Source organism: Lithobates pipiens, unplaced genomic scaffold, assembly GCF_037356315.1.
Source record: "Lithobates pipiens isolate NorthernLeopardFrog02 unplaced genomic scaffold, aLitPip1_a1.2 Scaffold_1, whole genome shotgun sequence".
Classification (NCBI taxonomy): Eukaryota; Metazoa; Chordata; class Amphibia; order Anura; family Ranidae; genus Lithobates; species Lithobates pipiens.
Window position 1 is genome coordinate 116749385 of NW_027507685.1, and position 20592 is coordinate 116769976.

A 20592-nucleotide genomic window follows, 5' to 3' on the forward strand; every position below is an offset into this window, starting at 1 on the left:
TAAAATATTTTTTCTCGTGTGTTGTGTTTTTTTTGGGGTACTTTTATTTTACAGGTGAATGGGTAGGGGTACATTGTACCCCATACTCATTCACATAGGGTGGGGGGCCGGTATCCGGGGGCCCCCTTATTAAAGGGGGCTCCCGGATTCCGATAAGCCCCCCGCCCGCAGACCCCGACAACCAACGGCCAGGGTTGTCGGGAAGAGGCCCTTGTCCTCATCAACATGGGGACAAGGTGCTTTGGGGTGGGGGGGCCGCGCGGCCCCCCCTTCCCCAAGGCACCCCCCATGTTGAGGGCACGCGGCCTGGTACGGCTCAGGAGGGGGGGGGCGCGCTCGCTCGCCCCCCTTTCCTGGCCGGCCGGGTAGCGTGCTCGGACAAGGGTCTGTTGTGGACTTTGGGGGAACCCCCACGCCGATTTTTTTCGGCGTTGGGTGTCCCTTTAAGTCCATTCCAGGCGGCGGTGCCCGCGACGTCTCCTTCGCGGGCCCCGCCTACCTGTACACGCGCTCGAAATGGGCGGACTTGCCTCCGCCTTACGTGGGCGAGTCCGTTCATTTCAAAAGTTGAGCGAACTGTTTGGCAAACAGTTCGCTGAAACAGTCCGCTCAAAAAGTGCCGTGTGTGGGCAAGTCCGCTCATGCAAATTTTGAGCGGACTGTTGCGGCAACTGTTTGACGAACAAAGTTTCAGCGAACAGTCCCCGCGTGTGTACGCGGCCTTAGAGTCAAAGTCTGTATATAAGAACTCTCTTACTTTGAATAAAATCCAGAGAATAGCCATTCACAGCGGGATACTCACCCTAATTGGATAGTCCTTCTCTCACCAGGCCTAGCAGCCAACAGGGTGTTTGGGCCAGGAACAAGTCTCTGCCATAGACTTTGTTGTAGAACATGTAGGAATGAGTCTCTGCCACAGACTTTGTTGTAGAACATGAACAGGAAACTTGAAAACTTGTAGAACACTCGTGTGGTACCAGTATCTTGCAGCCGGATCAGCGATACCGAACGAGATTGGATTCACTTAGGTCCTTCAGCTTTACCAGGCTCTTACTAAGGAGCCAACCCTTGCATGGCCTTCTTCTGAAGAGTTCTCCCCTGGATAACTTTGAAGTTGCTGGGCCTCTCCAACTACCAGAGACAGCACTTTACCACCTCTGAATCCTTGCCTTAGTTTCCTTGCCTCGGGCTAGCCAGCTCCGAAATGTAAAGTCGGGTGGATCCGCACCTCAGGCCATAGGCACCCTGGGGGCTGGTCAGGAGGACCAGGACCATGGAGTCAGAACATACTTCTGGACCGGAATCCCCGAAACACGTGACATCTGCATCTTAAGTACCCTCTCCCAGAAAGCACAGCAAGAGTGACACTCCCACTGGGCTGACTACGAGAAAAAGTAACCTTAAAGCACCCAATCAGACTGTGTTTCCATGCCTGCCAGAAGTGACAGCGCCCCCTATGGCTAGGCAGAACATCCTATAGTCCAGTCAGACTGATGCTGAGGTCAAAATTTGGAAGAATTATACCCAAACCAAACTGCAGTTTAGGTGTAATGTTAAATTTCAAAAACACATAGTGCATGCTATTCAGGAGCTGGTGCTACACGTTTCATTTGAAGTCCCGAATCCTCTTTTGTTTCATCTTTAGTATTAGGGGGAGGAAAAGTGTCAGAGGAATAACGATCCATCGTTGGTGTCGGTGAACCATGAACCGAATCCCCACCCAGCATGACCCGATTCTATACCCACAATGAACCAAACCCTCACCCACCACGACCCCAATCCTCACCCACCGCGACCCCAATCCTCACCCACTACGGCCCCAATCCTCACCCATCACAAACCCAATCTTCACCCATCATGAACCCAATCCTCCCCCATCATAAACCCAATCCTCACCCACCATGATGTGAATCCTCAGCCAGCATGAACCAAAACCTCAGTCAGCATGAGCCCAAACTTCCCCCACCATGAACCCAATCCTCACCCCCCATGACACAAATCCTCACCCACCATGACCCAAATCCTCACCCATCATGAACCAAAATCCTCACCCGCCATACACCAAATCCTCAGCTACCATGACCTGAATCCTCCCCCAACATGAGCCCAATCCTCACCCACCATGACTTGAATCCTCAGTCAGCATGAACCGAAACCTCAGTCAGCATGAGTCCAAACTTCCCCCACCATGAACCCAATCCTCACCCACCATGACCCAAATCCTCACCACACCATGACCCAAATCCTCACTCAACATGACCCAAATCCTCACCCAACATGAGCCCAATCCTCACCCATCATAAACCCAAGCCTCACCCACCATGAACCCAGTCTTCACCCATCATGACCCGAATCCTAACCCAACGTGAGCCCAATCCTCACCCATCATGACCCAATCCTCACCCATCATGACCCAATCCTCACCCATCATGAACCGAGACTGTCTGTACTTTCCAGGGAATAAAAAACAAAAACGATTTGCTTTGATTTAACAATTATTAATTATTGCATTCACATTGAAGGAGTTGTACATTGCATTGTGCTCTTTACAACTATCAGAGGTCATAGTTCTGGGGGGGGGGGGGGGTCGGTTTTTGCAGATTGTGGTGGTTCAGATCAGACATCACCCACCCCCAATCACTGATCACTCACCCTTCTGTTACATTTATATTAAGAATAAAGATTTTCAATGGCTGACAGACAGGAATCTATAAAAATATATTTAAATATAAATACACAATATATAATATATATAGAAGACAAATGGGCTGTACTTCCCTATAAACATTTGGCCCTACACCCCTCTTAACATTCTGGTGCCCATTGTTGGCATTTAAGAAAAAAAATAGATTGTTTATTTCTTATCAATTAACTAGAAAATGTAATTTGTCAATGTGACTTTTACATCGAATAATGAAATGTCATCCCAAAGTCCAGCTTTAGAATTTTCAGTTGTCAACAGAAGAACCATTCAAGTTTTTTTAAACCATAATGAAGCTTTGGATGTTTTTGCTCCTAAATTGTATAACCAATTGTTTGGAAGTTTTGGGTGGAGTGCGGAAGGGTTAATCCTCTGTCAGGTTTTTATTGCTGTCAGGGTCCCCACTATGGAGATTCTGCCTCTCCACTTGTCCTGGTGACCATTGTCACTGGGACTGAAAACGATGGGAAATCCAAAGTTTAGATTTGTCACCAGAAGAGGAAGAGAGGGGAAATCTTCCAATGAGGACAATTGTTCTGGTGTCAACTGTCTAGGAGAGAAGTCCCCTCATTGTGGATTTTATCTCACTTTCTGTTGTGCCTACAGGAAAAGTAATCCCCCCAATGAGATGCTGACGGATGAATGAAAAGGTTCAACCATTCCCCACTCCATATAAAACAAACAGTTGAATGTTTAATGAGTTGTCCTTTTCTTAATTTTCCTGTTGACTACACAGAATTATTGAAGCAGCAGAGGTAGATGTGAACTGTCTGTTACGCTCTCCAGGTCGTCCACCATCTGGATGACACCTTGGATCTGGTCATCCTGGAGGACGGTTCTGGCATTGGTCACAAATTTCTTCAGCAGGGACTCTCTGCTCAGGGGCTTTCTCCAGTGGCCATAGAAAGAGTCACATTTACCGACCATCACATCCCCGTTCTTCAGCAGCAAAGACACTTCACCGTACATCTTGTCAAAGTTGGCCTTGTTGTCCTGAGGATGCTCCACCACCACCTTGCTCAGAAGATGCTGAAGGTCTTTTCGAAACATGTGATCATCATTGAAGGAAGCAATGGTAACTTCACCATCCAGCAGAGCCGTGCAAGCGTTGAACTGGAAGGAGTGACGGGCCTGGTGCTCTGACTCTGGATAAGGCCTATTGATATATTTGGAGATCGGGACTCTGAGAACTATAGATTGGATAGCAGATGGGTCAAAAGAACCATAGTGCTCTATATATCTATTTCTGACTGAGACCGCAGCATCGGCTACCCAGTGCATCCCCAGATGTGCCGGGAAAGACTTAAAGGCAATGTCTTGCTTTGCTAGAAGGAACTCATAGTTTTTACCAGGTAATGCCAGTGACTTAGGTTGGTAGTCACCATAAAATGCACTAAAACCAGAGCAACCTGGGACATCATCCAGTATGAGGGAGTTGGCCTCCATTCCTTTAGAAGCCAGAATAGCAGCTTCCAGGCCTAACCTCGTAGCATTGCCAATGTGTAAAGGCTTGGCTAGAGTAGCGGCATTAGCCATTGGGGCACCAGCAAGAGAGGCAGCGATTGCCAGGGCGTGCATGCATTGTTCCTTATCTAATAAAAGAAGCTTGGCAGAGGCAGCAGCACTTCCCATGGTTCCAACTACCGAAGGTGGATGAAATCTGTAATGAGAAAACATTTATTTTTAAACAATTATTATGTATTAAATAATACAAGATAGAGAAGCCATAGAATTGAGTATAGAAGGGCTGAGGTTTCATTTCTTCCTTGGGGTGTATAAAATAACAGTCTAAGGTAGGATCTTCTATTCTATTCCACACTATGACTGTGCCCCCCCCCCCCCTCCCCCTGTTTACAAAGCCAGCTCTATAAAGACATTGTGTGACCAGGTTGGTGTGGAGGAACTCCAGTGTCCTGCACAGAGCCCTGACCTCATGACTTTTGGAACACCTTTGGGATTGAGTTTTCTCATCCAATATCAGTACATGCCCTCAACCCTACTGAATACTTTTGAGTTAATATCTCATGCCAAAGGTGTTCAGTAGGTTTGAGGTCATGGAGGAACATGAATGTCCTACACAGAGCCCTGATCTTAACCCTACTGAACACCTTTGGACCTCTACCCTACTAAACACCCTTTGCTGTTCCAGCATGACTGCCCCCCCGTGTACAAAGCCAGCTCCATAAAAACATGGTGTGACCAGTTGTTTGGAGAAACTCGAGTGTCCTGCACAGAGCCCTGACCACATCCCTACTGATCAGCTTTGGGATAAATTGGAATGCCGATGGTGAGCCAGGTCTTCTCCAACATTAGTACCTGACCTCACAACTGTGCACAAATGCCCACAGCACCCTCCAATATATTGTGGAAAGTCTTCCTAGACTAGTGGAGGATTATGGGTTGTCTAACAAGTTCATATACAGTAGGTGTGATGGTCATTTCTTCTATATGATGTAACTGTGGCATAAAAAAAGACCCCTTGGTGTCTAATCTTGTCCAAACAATGCCCCACCCTGCGCCACCCAGGATAAGACAATGCCTGGGTGTAGATGTATCCATATATTATATTGGAACAGAACAGCGATGAATACAATTATAAAAATGGTGACCTTTGTAACAACTCACTTTTTAGGAATGTTATTTGCTTCCTTGGAAAAGCCCATCAATCTTCCTTGAATCTCAATTCCAACATTGAAAGCCATCAGAAGCTCCTCTCCAGTGACTCGCCTTTCTTGGGAAACCATCTGTGTCAGTGCCAATAGAGCTGGAAGGACAGCACCGGATGGGTGGGTGGCGGGGTGCCACGTGTCATCAAAATCCATGGAGTGAACCTGAACCAACAAGACATTATTAGAGACCTTACACCCTCTTCTGGTCTCTGGGGTTTATTACTGGCGGCCTGCTATACTTACAGCCACTCCATTAGCATATGCGGCCAGGGTGGGGGAGACCTTCAAACCTTTCTGTCCATAAACTGAGCAATGAGAAGTATTTCCATACGTGCAAAAATGCAGATCCTGAAAAAGAATCAAAATGAAGGTTGAATATTTCCTGTGACCTTCTCCTCCAGGTATAGCACTGAACACATGGATAATGAAAAACTGCAAAATCTGTATTCTCAAAAACACCAGAAATAATCGATAATCATTGGAAAATGTGGACATTTCTTTAACTTTGGATTCCACCTTGAAATTGGGTAATAAATTTGATGGTGTGGCTCTGGATGTTCCTGAGAATGGGGATCAATTCCAACCCTTGGAGGCTGGAGAACCTCAGAGCAATGTGAAAATTTAAAAAAAGGATGATGTGACAGTGGGGTCACTTTGGACACAGGGTGAATAAAAGAAACCACGATATGGTCTGTGATAGCCATATTCAAGGCTGTATATACATTGTATATAGATTGGATGTATACTGTATATGGGGGTTAAGTATCATTGCTGTGAGGAATTAAGTTGTTTTGCATTTCTATTGTTCATTTAAGTCTGTCCTTGTGTGTATTGTAAAGTGCCAGACAGACTGGCTGCCAACCCTTTGTGAAAAGATGTGTATTGGGTGGGATCGTTTGAAGCCTAGCAGACGTCAGGATGAGGTGTTGAGTCTTGGGATGTGTGGGCGGAGCTGGGCCCTTGTTCATGTTAAAGCATGTGCCTTGAATTGTGTATAAAGTTACAATGTTTCTCAATAATAAAGTCATTCCTACTACAGAAGAGACAGAGTGCGTCACAAACGCGCTACTTCGTTCCGCGACAAACTAGTGCAAAGTGAATATAGAGATGAAGCAAGACGAGCAGTGCACTGCTCAGTTTTGGGATCATTTCCCTGTGGGCATTGCTCTACCTGCAAGTACATTAAACGGGATAAAATCTTTCAACTCCAAAATGGTCGAACATTTCGTCCATCCCACTTCGCCAATTGTCAAACACGTGGGGTTGTGTACCTCATGGAGTGCGAATGTGGGTCGTACTATGTAGGAAAAACTAAGTTGGAACTACATAAAAGGATGGCCAAACACATTTACCATATGGAGATTGGTAACTTTTATGTACCCCTTGGACGACATGTAGTAATTACACATGACTACAAGATGCCCGCTATTTCCTTTGTAGCTTTAGATCGTATACACATCCCTGTTCGAGGGGGAGATTGGAATAAGACCCTTCTCCAACTCGAACAGGGATGGATCTTTAAGCTCAATGCTACCGTTTCCCCAGGCCTGAATGAAGCCATATCGTTTGCTCCATTTCTAAAGGGTTTCACCTCTGGCAAAACACAGTGACACACTGCGGATTAGCCATGTGTTTTCCATGTCGTCCTTTCAATATACTTTTGTGTCTTTGGTTTTGACTTCCTTGCAGATCCATTCACCTCTTGTTTTTCGTGCGTGGGTCTTGTGGGGCACGTATGTTGGCTGGTTGTGCTGCATGTATGCATGGCATGCTATGCATGCCGCATGCTCATGCACCCCATCTCCCTTTGGAATGGGTGCATTCCACCTGCTCCCGTTTACCTTTGTGGTTTTGATGGGCCGTATGTGCATGTGTGTGATGCATTGGTGCAGCATACAACTCCGTGTCCCGTGATCACTAGTCTGTCATATTTTTTTTTTTTTTATACACCAACCAGTAGATCTCTCCTTCTGTGTGCCCAGTTTACCTGTAGATTACATGCTCATTATGGAATGTTTTTCATTTATGTTTACTTATTGTTATTCTTTACTTGTGACATGTTGTTATTAAAATATACCTTCTTTTGGATTTACTATCCCTTATGCTGTACTACGGAGGGTCCGGTTGCACTTTCCCATTTTTCTCCACTAGATGGTGCCATGTGAGGTTATCTCCCATCCTTATCTATGTCGATTGGATGGACCAATGGGGTAGGGCTTCACGACCAGAAGAGGGGAGTGGCAGTGGCGCGCGCTTGCCTCTCCCCACTAGGTCCCAGGGTACGAACGGGTGAGCGCTGCCCGTCTACCCGGGACGATAATCTCTGGTCGGCGGCATTCCGAACGGTATCGGACTGGTGGCCTCACTGCGCACGCGCGATCCGCGCGTGCGACGCGACGCACCCACGTCACGCTGGTGCGACGCTATCGTGCACTCTCCCGTCTTATCAGGAGAGTCATTTCCGGAACGCCGAGGGGACCACATCCGGTTGTTTTTTAGGCGACCAAGAGTGGTCATGGGTTAACGGGTGGAGACTTCTGATTGACCTATCAACCCAACCTGGGCTACTTATATCCCACCCCTTCACACTGCACATCACTTCCTCATCCACAGGAGCACACGCACATTGTTTTCATGCAACTGGGTAAGTCCTTGGGTTCTTTTACCCTATGCTGTTCCACTCATTTTATTGCACTATATATAGTTCTGTCGGCAGGAGTATAAGACTATCTCTTGTCTATTTGCAGACTTAAGACCACTCTGGCCCCATGGAAACATATTAATGTGAAGGGCTGTATTGTAAAGGTCACCACTTCTAAGCCACTTTACCACTTATTATTTGAGTGTTTTCTTTTTGGCTCTGTTGTCCAATGTGGACCCATTGGAAATTGGCTATAGGTATATATACATTATTTTATTTTTGCACCACTGTGGTCACGTTGTGATATTCTGAAGCTGCTACACCACTTCACTTTCTTTCCCCATTCACCTTTTTCTTTAGCCATGTTCACTGTTTGTTCATTTTTGTAGTTTTTTTTGGCACTAGTTCGTAGTCACTTCACCTCCTTTTCCCTTTCTGTTTCTTTTCCCTCTTTATTCTTCATCCTTCCCCCCTTTCCCACCTTTGTTGCATATGGTGTCTTGGTCTGGCGTTGGTCTTTTCTTTGGGGATTTTTTTTTGGGCATCTGCTCACACTCTAACCGAGTGAAATATTCCACTCTGAAATGGCAGGATTCACTTGACATATGTGTATCCTAGACGTGTGTATACTATTGACACTGCATGCGGGCATGTCCTATCTCTCTATACAGAGGTGATAGTTTTCCAAATAGGGCCCTTCTTTATATATACATATATATATATATATATATACACATGTCTTATATCCTTTCTTTTCCTGTAGGTTGCCCTCTCTCCTAATCCCGCTTACCCATACCCATACCTTCCTCCATTATTATGTTTTGGAGGCGGTAATAGGGATGTGATCCCTTGCAAGCTTTTTACCCTTTGGATCCATTTTCCTTGCTCTTCCCCCCCCTGCCCGGGCAGAGCTAGCCATTTTTTCCATCTACATAAGGTCGGCACATCTATGAAGATTATGGGAGAATGTACGGAATCCTGTCCGGTCTTTTAAAAGAGGATTTCCCTTGTGATCAACATAGGTATTTATTGTTACAATATGTATCGCTTGATTGTTAACTGTGTAATCTTACAATGTTTTGATATATACTCTGTCTACAACAGATTATTTTTAGTACAACACAGTGCATCATGTATTGTGATATATATTTATGCTTGTCTTTTTTCTATTCTTTCATAAATAGATAGTAACCTTCTGAAGAAGACCCCTGGGAGGGTTGAAACGCGTAAAGGGTTTTTACTATCTACACGCATATATCTCTTACTGTATTGATACTATGTTTCAAGCATCACAAGTCTATGTATATGTGTATTTCTGTTCATACATGTAATACCATACATTTTTACCTATTTAGTGGAGCTCAGTCTTCGACTACTGCGTGACCTATTTTATCCTCTTTTTTTATTATTAATAAATATTTACAATATTAGTTTACTTTTCTACATGTCAATGTTATTTATACTACACAGGTTAAACTTTGCTGGCAAAAAGCCCCGCTCTGGGGACACCATTTTCTTTTCTTTTTTTATATAGAAGTATGAGAACCTCAGAGCAATGTGAAGGTCTATATATAAGGATGAGAGCCCCAGAGCAATGTGAAGGTCTATCTAGAAGGATGAGAACCTCAGAGCAATGTGAAGGTCTATATAGAAGTATGAGAACCTCAGAGCAATGTGAAGGTCTATATAGAAGGTTGGATCCCCAGAGCAAAGTGAAGGTCTATATAGAAGGATGAGAGCCCCAGAGCAATGTGAAGGTCTATATATAAGGATGAGAGCCCCAGAGCAATGTGAAGGTCTATCTAGAAGGATGAGAACCTCAGAGCAATGTGAAGGTCTATATATAAGGATGAGAGCCCCAGAGCAATGTGAAGGTCTATATAGAAGTATGAGAACCTCAGAGCAATGTGAAGGTCTATATATAAGGATGAGAGCCCCAGAGCAATGTGAAGGTCTATCTAGAAGGATGAGAACCTCAGAGCAATGTGAAGGTCTATATAGAAGTATGAGAACCTCAAAGCAATGTGAAGGTCTATATAGAAGGTTGGATCCCCAGAGCAAAGTGAAGGTCTATATAGAAGGATGAGAGCCCCAGAGCAATGTGAAGGTCTATATATAAGGATGAGAGCCCCAGAGCAATGTGAAGGTCTATCTAGAAGGATGAGAACCTCAGAGCAATATGAAGGTCTATATATAAGGATGAGAGCCCCAGAGCAATGTGAAGGTCTATCTAGAAGAATGAGAACCTTAGAGCAATGTGAAGGTCTATATAGAAGTATGAGAACCTCAGAGCAATGTGAAGGTCTATATAGAAGGTTGGATCCCCAGAGCAAAGTGAAGGTCTATATAGAAGGTTGGATCTCCATAACTCAAGATTTAGTCCTGGGAATGTTTGTCATTTACAGCAAAAGATCAGAAAATATAACTAGAGCGTTTCACAAATCCCTTCATCGGGGCTCGGAGATAACATATCATACTGTATATTGAAGACATAAACACAATGGCCTACAAAACATTGATACATTGTGTGTATAAAATGTATGACAGATCATACACAGTGTGTATCAATACTCTATTGTATTTAGGTCATTGGTGGGGGTGAGGTGGGCAGTGATATTGTACATGGGGACCTACCTGACAATATTTCAGGATGATATTGAAGACGTGGGTTGTGCTTCCGATTAATCCAACGCCAATGCTGTCCAGCATCATGCGCTTACTTCTGTGGCGCACTATATCGGGGAGGTGCCCGGGGCGTATCCCGTGGATAAACGATGCAAAGCTGTTGGTGACTGTCTCCTCATCCTGGCTTCTGACAACCACTAAAACCGACAGAAGATTATTATTAGTGACGACTCTTCCTCTGATCTCTGTCCCTTCATATCACATGGGAAAACCCAGAGCAAGGAAATGGGAACAGACCAACCTTCCCAATGGGGAAGTGACCAATCAGAGCTTGTCTCTTGTGATATGAAGTGTGATTGGTTGTCGTGGGCGGTCCCATGTTGTCCGGACTTGGAATATTCTTTTCCATCCTTACCTTTCATGGCTGATTGGTGGATGTGTCTGGACAGACAGTGGATCTTCTTTGTGTTCTGGAGGAATAAAACAGAAAAGTACATTCAGATTTCAGCGACTTTTCACCGTCTGGGAAATGATTTCAGTTCTGCAGTGAAAAGATTTTCATTTTAATGTTTGGAAGTTCATCCGGAGTTCTGCCGCCATCCAGAGCTGCCCCTCCCCCCTGAACCTCACAATCTGATTGTAGAATCTTCTCTACATCCACCAAATACCATGGACTACAAGACCTTTTCTGATTGGATACATGTGGGAGGCGAACGATCACTGTGCAGATAAATGTTTACCGTGTGAGATGAAGGTGTGTTCACATCTATCAACCAATCATGTGCAAGAAAAAAATGTATCAATTTTCCTCACACCCGATTGGGTGATTGAAGTGGACACAACTTTTCCATATTTTCAAACAATCGCTGTAAATAAAATGGAATGAATGGTTTAGGGCAGTGATGGCGGACCTCGGCACCCTGGATGTTTCAACCACACTGGCATCATGGGAAACCTCCGAGGTGCCGAGGTCCGCCATCACTGCTTTACGTGAACCCTCACAGCTCTTGGTTGGTCTACAGAGGATCGTACAATCAGATTGTAAGCTGTATGGCCATCTTTATATTTGTCACCCAAACCTGGGCTCCTGGCTAGTGGTAGGTGGACTCCCCGGGGTGCACCTTAAGTCCGACTTCTACACTCATCATAACAGATTACAGTGAGAGCAAAATATAAATCATGAAGGAAAAAGGGGTCATAGAAATTGTAATTGATGAAGGAACATAAAAGGGATTATTACAGAGTTACAGGTATAAATAGTTATATAGATACAGGTATATAGTCAGGTTGAAAAAAAGACACAAAAGTCCATCCAGTTCAACAAATAAAAATAAAGAAACGTCCACAATCCCATATAAACAATCCTTCACACACAGGTGATCCAGAGGAAGGTGAAACCCAGCAAAGTATCATCCAATTTCCTCCAGCAGGGAAAAAAAAATTCCTTCCTGATCCCCTCGAGAGGCAATCGGATTTTCCCGGGATCACCTTTCCCTATAAAATGTTACTATACAGTTATATTCTGTACATTTAGGAAAGAATCCAATCTACTGAGCCGGCCGGATCCACCTCTGCAGGGAGTCCGTTCCACATTTTCACAGTTGTTACTGTGAAGAAGCCTTCCCATATTTTTCTATATTTATAAAGAATTAGGGTTCCAAGTAGTAATACATTCTGCCTGATCTGCACCGGGGTGAATATGATCAATTATGCCTCTTTACTGATGGAAATGATCGGATCCACAGCAATGGTTGGGATTTGGGTCATTGAGCTGGGTGTAGTGCTCAATACTTCCACTAGAGGGCGCTCTGACTTCACCACCCACTTACCATCCTGCCGCTTGCGCTCAGCATTGCATTCTCCACTTTGTGACTTTATTGGAAGGAAAAAAATTCCATAGAGAAATTCTTGACATTATTGATTACCGATAAATGTGATCACATTAATGAGTTTGTATTTCTAAAGCTATTCTTATCCTTTACATGACAATATTACAACTTTTCTTTGGCCATATTATTTGCATGAAAAAAAACAAAAACAAAAAAAACAGGGAAACGCAGATTGTCAAATTAGTTTCTGGGTTGTGAGGATCAGCAATGCATTTCAGAGATTTTCAGGTGAAATGACAGATTTCACACTTGCCAAAAATTTGGTAAAATTGGCCTTTAAATTTTTCCATTCAGCACTGCAACATAATCACCATCAAGAAATAAAGTTTGAAATATTCTCTTTTTCCTTTCCTTTGTGATTTTTTTAATGCTTATAATTTTGGTAAATGTTGTTATTTGATTTTCTTTTTAAGTAATACAAATAAATAAAAAAAATGTCAATTTTGACAATACACAATCAGTTGTCATTTTTTACTCTTAGTTTTTGTGTAAGTTACTGATATTAAAATATAATCACATAACAATAAAGTACATTAGAACTAAAAAAAATCACTTCAAATATTTCAAGTTCCTTTTTTTTGCTGTTTTTTTTTCTCTTACTCAGAAATATTAAAGCCTTAAAGGTTCCTTTGTTTTATTTTATTTTGTATAAATTCACAACATTTTTTTCAAGAATTTTGGTAAAGTTTCATCAATGTAAAATCACTGAAGTTCACTCATCTCTACTTAATAAACTAATAAAAAAGTTAATATCACACTTATTCCATTTCCCCCCATAAACTTTGCAAATTTTCTTTTTATTTTTTTACATTATAAAATTATTTTGGGACTGTTGGAGGTGAGGAAGTTTCTTTATTAACTTATTAAAGTCCAACCACCAGCCTAATATAAGTCAGTGAGGTTTTTGTTTTTTTCCCCTTGCAACATGCAACTTCATTTCATCTATTCATATTTTCTTCTTTTTTATTTTTTTTAATTTTCTGGCAATTTATTTATTTATTTTTCTCCCAAAGTGACCATTTATAATGACTTTTGTGACACAGATAAATTGATGGGTTTGTATTTTAAAAATGAATAGAAGATGTTGGTTGAACAGGATGGGCTTTTTTCAACCTAACTGTGTAACTATGTAAGACAATAAGAATAACAACAAAAATGAAAATAATAACCATACTACTTGTTAAAAACAATAATGCTACTACTACTACTAATAATAATATAACTAATCCCCCCAACCAAACGCTCCCGAGACCCAGACACCCCTCGCAAAACCACCAAACCCAAAAACGGCTGATGAGGGCAGGTTCTTTTTACCTGGGAAAGTATACACTCCGAATGGATTTCTGTGCCTTGAAATATAGTGTTAATAGAGTACCCCGTTAGGCCCTCCATAACCTTTCCTGCTAAACACATTGGGAGCTTCCTAGGTGAAGCTATAGGGAGTAGGTGGTCTTCCGTTCATTGACCCCCCATAGGTTACCACCTAGAGTTCCGTTGAAAAAGCATTGCTATTTGTTTCAACTGTTTTTGTAGCAAGTATTTTCCTGTGTCCCTCTGGCCAGTCGTCCTTACTTCTGACCAGATGGACCTATTGGAACTTATGTATTCCTGCGTTTTGCAGCCTTTGCAAAATATACGTGTCATATCTGCCAACCTCATTGCGTGTTATACTAACCTGATCTTTTTTCCTCTTCTCACTCTCACTTTCCCCTTCCCCACCCCCTCTTCGGCTCTGAGTGGGTTCCTGTTAACTGCCCGAACTTCCTCTGGCTATTGTCCACTCCTCCAAGTTAGTTCTCTGTCTCCCCGGCGACTGAACCAGATAAGTACCTTTATTTTTTGCACATATCCATCACCATGGCTAAAGTAATGTTATTAAATGTCCACGGGCTAAATTCCAATAGGAAGAGACATCTGGCACTTGCAGAGTTCAGGCAATCCGGAGCGGACATAATTATGGTCCAGTTCGCCTCCAGATGGTATTCACAAGTTTACCAAGCGTTTACTCCTCGTAAAAAGGCGGGGATCGCCATTCCAATGTCGGGAGTCATATGTGGACCCCGAGAGGACACTTTGTGATTCTTCGGGGTTTGTGGCAGACTCAGAATATCACTCTATGTACCTTGTATGCCCCTAACACCCACCAGGGCAGCTTCTTAACCAAGGTGTTTGAAAGGTTGTTCCGGACACCTAACGAATATTTAATAGTCGGGGGGGACTTTAATCTGTCCCACTCCTCCATACATGACTGCCATACAGTGAACCCCAAACACACTCAACCCAGGATCTCCAGAGACTTGAAAATATTTAGGCAATTAACCAGACGTCATGCTCTGTTTGACTCATGGCGAGCCCTTCACCCAGGAGAGAGACAATACAAATTTTATTCAGCACCGCATCGCACCCACACCCGTATCGACTACCTATTTGTCAACAATGCGAAGATTCGAGTCGTTGATGAAGCGTGGATTCTGCCGATCTCCTGGTGAGACCATGCCCCCATTACCATCACCCTGGACCTGAGTATCCCCACCCGTAAGCCATGCAATTGGCAGCTAAACACTTTCCTTCTGCAGCACCTCCCATCTAAGGTAGAATTAGATACAACACTAAAACACTACTTCCTTGAAAATAACATCCCCGAGATAACTCCCTCCATCCTTTGGGAGGCCCACAATGCTGATGCCTGGCCCTTTCATCAATGATGAAGAAAGACACTATAGCCCACAAACAGAGGACTGAGAGGGAGTTGAGGTCACTAGAACAGACATTACAGTCTTCCCCATCACTAGCTCTCCTTAAAAAAATTATCTGTTTCCACGCAACGCTTAAGGACCTTGCCATTGGTCGGGTGGAAAAGGCGCTGAGGAGGCTAAAACAGCTCTATTACGACAAAGGCAACAAGGCCCACTCCCTTCTGGCCCGCAATTTGACGACACCCCACCAAATCAAGAACAAGAGAGGAGACCTAGTCTCCCACCCCCATGACATAGTACAAGCCTTTGCAGAATTTTACACTACCTTATATAACAACCCTGAGATCCCCCATTGCCCTCCCCCTCCCTGACTTAACGGATCGCTTAGCCCAATATCTGGAAGACAGCGGAATACCCCACCTTCAATCCTCAGATATCGCCTCCCTTAACGCACCTATTTCTGAGGAGGAACTCACTTCTACCATCAAAGCCCCGCCCACGCACAAATCTCCAGGCCCAGATGGCCTCCCCTATGAGTATTTCAAAACTTTTCTCCCTACTCTATTACCACACATGTGTAAACTCTTCAATGCCTTCCTTCTCCACACGTCCATACCCTCGGACATGCAGAGATCTTTCCTTACTTTAATCCCGAAGCCAGACAAGGAGCCCTCTCTCTGCACGAGCTATAGACCAATAGTGCTCCTGAACTCGGATCTAAAAATTTTCACGAAACTTTTATCCATGCGACTGAATATGATATTGCCGTCCTTGGTCCATAAGGATCAAGTGGGCTTTGTTCCCCTCCGCCAGGTTGGCGACAACACTAGACGGGTCATAGATCTGATTGACGTGGCAAATAGGGAGGGTCAAGCATCCCTGATCTTAGGCCTGGATGCGGAAAAAGCTTTTGACCGCCTGGGATGGCCCTTCCTGTTTGCCACGCTGAAACACATGGGTTTCCAGGGACCCTTTCTGCAAGCGATCCAACACCTGTACACTAACCCCACGTCCCAGGTCCCCCTTCGCACTCTCCCTCACCTTCTCGATAGTGAACGGGACCCGCCAGGGATGCCCATTATCCCCTTTACTATTTGTGCTTTGTGTGGAGCCCCTGGCGGCGTCCATCTGTAGAAATCCGGACATATGAGGTATATCGGTCAGGGGAAGGGAATTTAAACTGGCATTATTTGCGGATTACATTATACTCACCTTCACCCAGCCCAGAATATCGCTTCCCAATCTGCATGCAGAATTAGATAAGTATAAAGCCCTTTCTGGCTATAAAATTAATGCGTCCAAATCGGAGGCACTCCCAATTAATATACCACCCATGGAAATCCAACACCTACAACAATACTTCCCCTATCACTGGAAAGCCACAGCCCTCAAATATTCAGGAGTCCAAATCACAACCTCTTATTCCTCCTTGTTTCAAGCCAACTTTCCCCCTCTATTTTGCCATATAAGGGACTTACTACAGATATGGAAGATGCACCATATCTCTCTCCTGGGTAGAATAGCAACGGTAAAGATGACCATAGTCCCCAAACTTCTATATCTGTTCCAAACACTACCAATCCCAGTCCCATACACGCTTCTGCAGAAACTGCAGACTGACCTGATGTGCTTTGTCTGGCAATACAAGAAACATAGGATACCCCGCTCAGTGATGATGGCCTCTCGTCGTGACGGGGGACTGGCATTCCCAGACTTGGTGAAATACTACCAAGCGACCCAACTGCGAGCGATCACCTCCTGGTTCACCCAAAAAACATACAATAAATGGACAGAAATTGAAAAGATCTGGATAGCGCGCACACACCCAAATAGTCTACTATGGGGGGCAAAAGCGGAGGTAGACCCAGAGAGACTCCTGGGGTCAATGACATTGCTCAAATCACTCTGGTGCATGCTGTCGCGAAAACATAACCTTTTTTTTTTTTTATTCTTTTTATTTGTTTTAAAAGAAAAAAGTACAGAACATAGCCTTGGGGCATTCCCCGGCTCAAACAATACAACACAACAGGTAAGGCAGAACACCTAAAACACTAGCGAAAACATAACCTTGGCTCAGAAAAAAACCGCCCCTAATCTCCTTTTTCTACAATCCTGAACTGCCTGCTGGACTTATGCGTTAGATGTCTCTTCCCTGGGCGACACGGGATCTCCTGATTGACCCCATCCTTCACCCAACTTCAAACAAAATATGACTTACCTCTCCAGGTTTTCTATGGCTATCTGCAAATAAGGCATTATGCTCATACCATAACTTCGGATCTCCAGTTCTCGGGGCCGTCCCCCTTCGAGAGCATCATATTAGAAGGATCGGCACGCCGAGGCCTGATATCTGATATCTACCGGTTGCTCAATTCCTACTCTATTGCCACTCAGGGCAAACATGCCTATATGCTCCGTTGGGAGAGGGTATTGGGAGAGGGTATTGGGAGAGGGGATCCCGGAGGCAACCTGGCAGCTGATTTGGTCTCAAGCAGCCAAGAGCTCATGTTGTACTCTATACAAAGAAAACGCGTACAAAATACTATATTTCTGGTACCTGACGCCAAGTGTGCTCCATGCTATATACTCTTCAAGCTCAGACAGATGCTGGCACTGTCGGGGAGACAAGAGCACTTTATTGGAGCTACCCTAAGATTATTCAGTTTTGGACAGAAATCCAGCTCCTGCTGTCCCGCCTCCTGGGGGTTCCAATCCCTCTGTCCCCGAAATTTTTCCTACTAGGAGTGTCGCCTCTGCGGATTACTAAACCTTTCAAAAAATTGTTAAGACACATACTCACTGCCGCTAGATGCCTGATTGCCCTCCACTGGAAGAGACAGGCCCCCCCATCTCAAGAGGACCTATATGTTAGAATAAAAGATGTAGAAAATATGGAAAAAATTACAGGCGCATAACAGGGTCTGGGAGGAGTGGCATCATCATGAGGACCCACTGTGAGCCGAGAGATGGACCCCCACTCCCTTCCCCTACCTTCCCCTTCTTTCCCCTCTTCTTATTCTTTCACCCTTTTCTTTCTCTTTCTACTCTATATGTCTTGTCCTCTGTTTCTTTGGCTATCCGGTCCCTCTGTAGCCCCGAGAGAAGAGATGGTGGAATGTCATTACGTATCGATAGCTATCACAGTACGCTGAGCTTGTGTATTCTCCAACTAGAATGTTGTGTAATGACACCAAATATGTATAAGTTAATTTTGTGTCTTAGCATTGCTTTTGTGTCACAATGCTCAGGCTACTTTCAAACGCTGTTTGATATCTTGAATAAAATGTTATTTGAAAATATTATAACTAATTATAACAATACTATAAATAATATTAAAAACAATAATACTACTAATAATAACAATAATATAACCAATTATAACAATACTACAAATAATATTAAAAACAATACTACTACTACTAATACTAAAAACAATACTACTACTACTACTAATAATAATAATACAAATAATATTCAAAACCATAAATGCCCCATACACACAGTCTGACATTCCGACCACAAAATCCATTGGATTTTTTCAGACGGATTTTGTACGAAACTTGTGTTGCATACACACGGTCGCACAAAGTTGTCGGAAAATCTGATCGTTCAGAATCGAGGTGACGTAAACCACATACGACGGGACTATAAAGTGGCCAGTAGCCAATAGCTTTTGTCTCGTAATTTATTCTGAGCATGCAAGGCACTTTGTCTATCGGCATTCTCTACACACGATCGGAAAAAGTCCGATCGTATTTTGTTGTCAGAAAATTTTAAATCCAGCTCTCAAACTTTTTCTGTCGGAAATTTTAATGGAAAACATCTGATGGAGCCCGCACACGATCGGATTTTCCGACAACATAATCTGATCTGACTTTTTCAGTTGGAATTTCCGACCGTGTGTATGGGGCATAATAATACTACTACTAATACAAATAATGACAACAAGTCTCGGTTCACACCGGGGGCAGCTTCATAGTCACCCGACTCTGAATCCGCCCCATACAGAACGACTTCAGTGTGGCCCGCAATCGACTTCTGTAATAGAAGTCAATACAAGTCGCCCCCAAATGGTACAGGAAGCTTTTTTCTAAGACCAAGGGACTTGAGTCGTTCCGATTAGAACCGTTTCATTGCTATGAACGGAAGCAGAAACTCTTTTACTAGCGTTGGCCCGGTCTTCTTCTTTTCACGGCGCTCTCTCCCGCTGTAATGCAGGGGACACGGTGACTTATATTAGGCATAAGGGGCGGAGTCACCGGGTGATGTCACAGTTCCGGGGGATGCTGAGACTGTGACATCATAAGTTGCCAAGGCGGGAAGAAGAAAAGAAAGAAGACGAAGAAAAGGAGGAAGGAAGAAGAAATAAGAAAGAAAGAAAGAAAGAGAGAGAGAAAGAAGATGACCACCACTACTACTAATAAAAATACTACAAATAATCGATAACAATAATAACAATAAGTAGAATACTACAAATAATAACAATAATATTTGAATAAAGTAAAAAAAAAATATATATATATTTCTTTCTCAATTGTGGAAGAAAAAGCAGCTCTCAGAAGTGTAACTCTGCAAATACCACACAGTATTATGTGCAAAAATTCTAAATAACCATTGCCCATAAACTAGTGCACTGTGAAAAACAAATGACTAAAATGTAACAAAGTTAGACTTTCAGTATAGTGAATTAAATAAGATAATAATAATAATAATAATAATAATAATAATAATAATAATAATAAAGAATACTACAAATAATAATAATAATAATAATAAAGAATACTACAAATAATAATAATAATAATAACAATAACATTTGAATCCTATCGCCTGCAGACTGAACTCCCCGGAATAATAGAAGTCACCTGTATGGCGGTGGAGAACATGGTGCGATCGATATCTGGGACGATCTCTCGGATGATTGTTGGCTGTCTGGGTCAGAAGAGAGAATATTTATTTGGCAGTCCTGACATCATCCTCAGGAAGTGGGCGGTCCTCTGACACCCAGGAAACAAAAGCTGAATATTTGTTGGGAATTTTTGGCAGAGACGAGATCGAGGTGGTGAAAAGATCGACTCATTGTAACAACAATAATATTTTGCTGACTCGTCTTGTAGCCATGCCAGACCTCCCCCATTTATAGCCCCAATCACTCTTTTTCTAACAACAATCAAATCTTTTTATGTCACACAAACATTGATTTTTACATTTTACAGCCCAATACAGATAAAAACATCTTTATATTTATAAACTTTGTAGATTTCATAAATCTGAACTGTTAATGTTTCACTTAAACTAAAAATACAGTAGATTATATTGTGTGTGGGCGGATCGATCATCCAAAGGGAAATGATTGGATTTCCTCCCTGGG

General features: G+C 43.3%; 1 protein-coding gene across 2 annotated transcripts; it reads right to left on the bottom strand.

Annotated features, from left to right (window-relative positions):
* Nucleotides 1–727: 727 nt before the first annotated feature.
* Nucleotides 728–20234, bottom strand: LOC143973562 (cis-aconitate decarboxylase-like). 2 transcript variants are annotated; one of them, XM_077474528.1, is made up of 6 exons: nt 20087–20234; nt 11052–11106; nt 10646–10833; nt 5614–5718; nt 5327–5532; nt 728–4361 (listed from the first exon to the last, which is right to left on the bottom strand). In XM_077474528.1, the coding sequence occupies exons 1-6, from the start codon at nt 20105–20107 to the stop codon at nt 3440–3442; spliced, it is 1497 nt and encodes a 498-aa protein (XP_077330654.1). In that variant the 5' UTR covers nt 20108–20234; the 3' UTR covers nt 728–3439. The 2 variants fall into 2 exon arrangements, with proteins under 2 accessions (XP_077330654.1, XP_077330582.1); XM_077474456.1 differs by lacking the exon at nt 20087–20234 and having other exon boundaries at nt 11052–11133.
* Between the last annotated feature and the right edge of the window lie 358 nt (nt 20235–20592).

What these genes read in the sequence shown, in the direction of transcription:
- LOC143973562 (XM_077474456.1), bottom strand. Translation starts at nt 11,133, where the DNA reads ATGTACTTTTCTGTTTTATTCCTCCAGAACACAAAGAAGATCCACTGT. An exon ending in CCACCAATCAGCCATGAAAG is followed by an intron (nt 10,834 to 11,051) that starts GTAAGGATGGAA and finishes TGTCGGTTTTAG; the next exon opens with TGGTTGTCAGAAGCCAGGAT. An exon ending in CATATGCTAATGGAGTGGCT is followed by an intron (nt 5,533 to 5,613) that starts GTAAGTATAGCA and finishes TTGTTGGTTCAG; the next exon opens with GTTCACTCCATGGATTTTGA.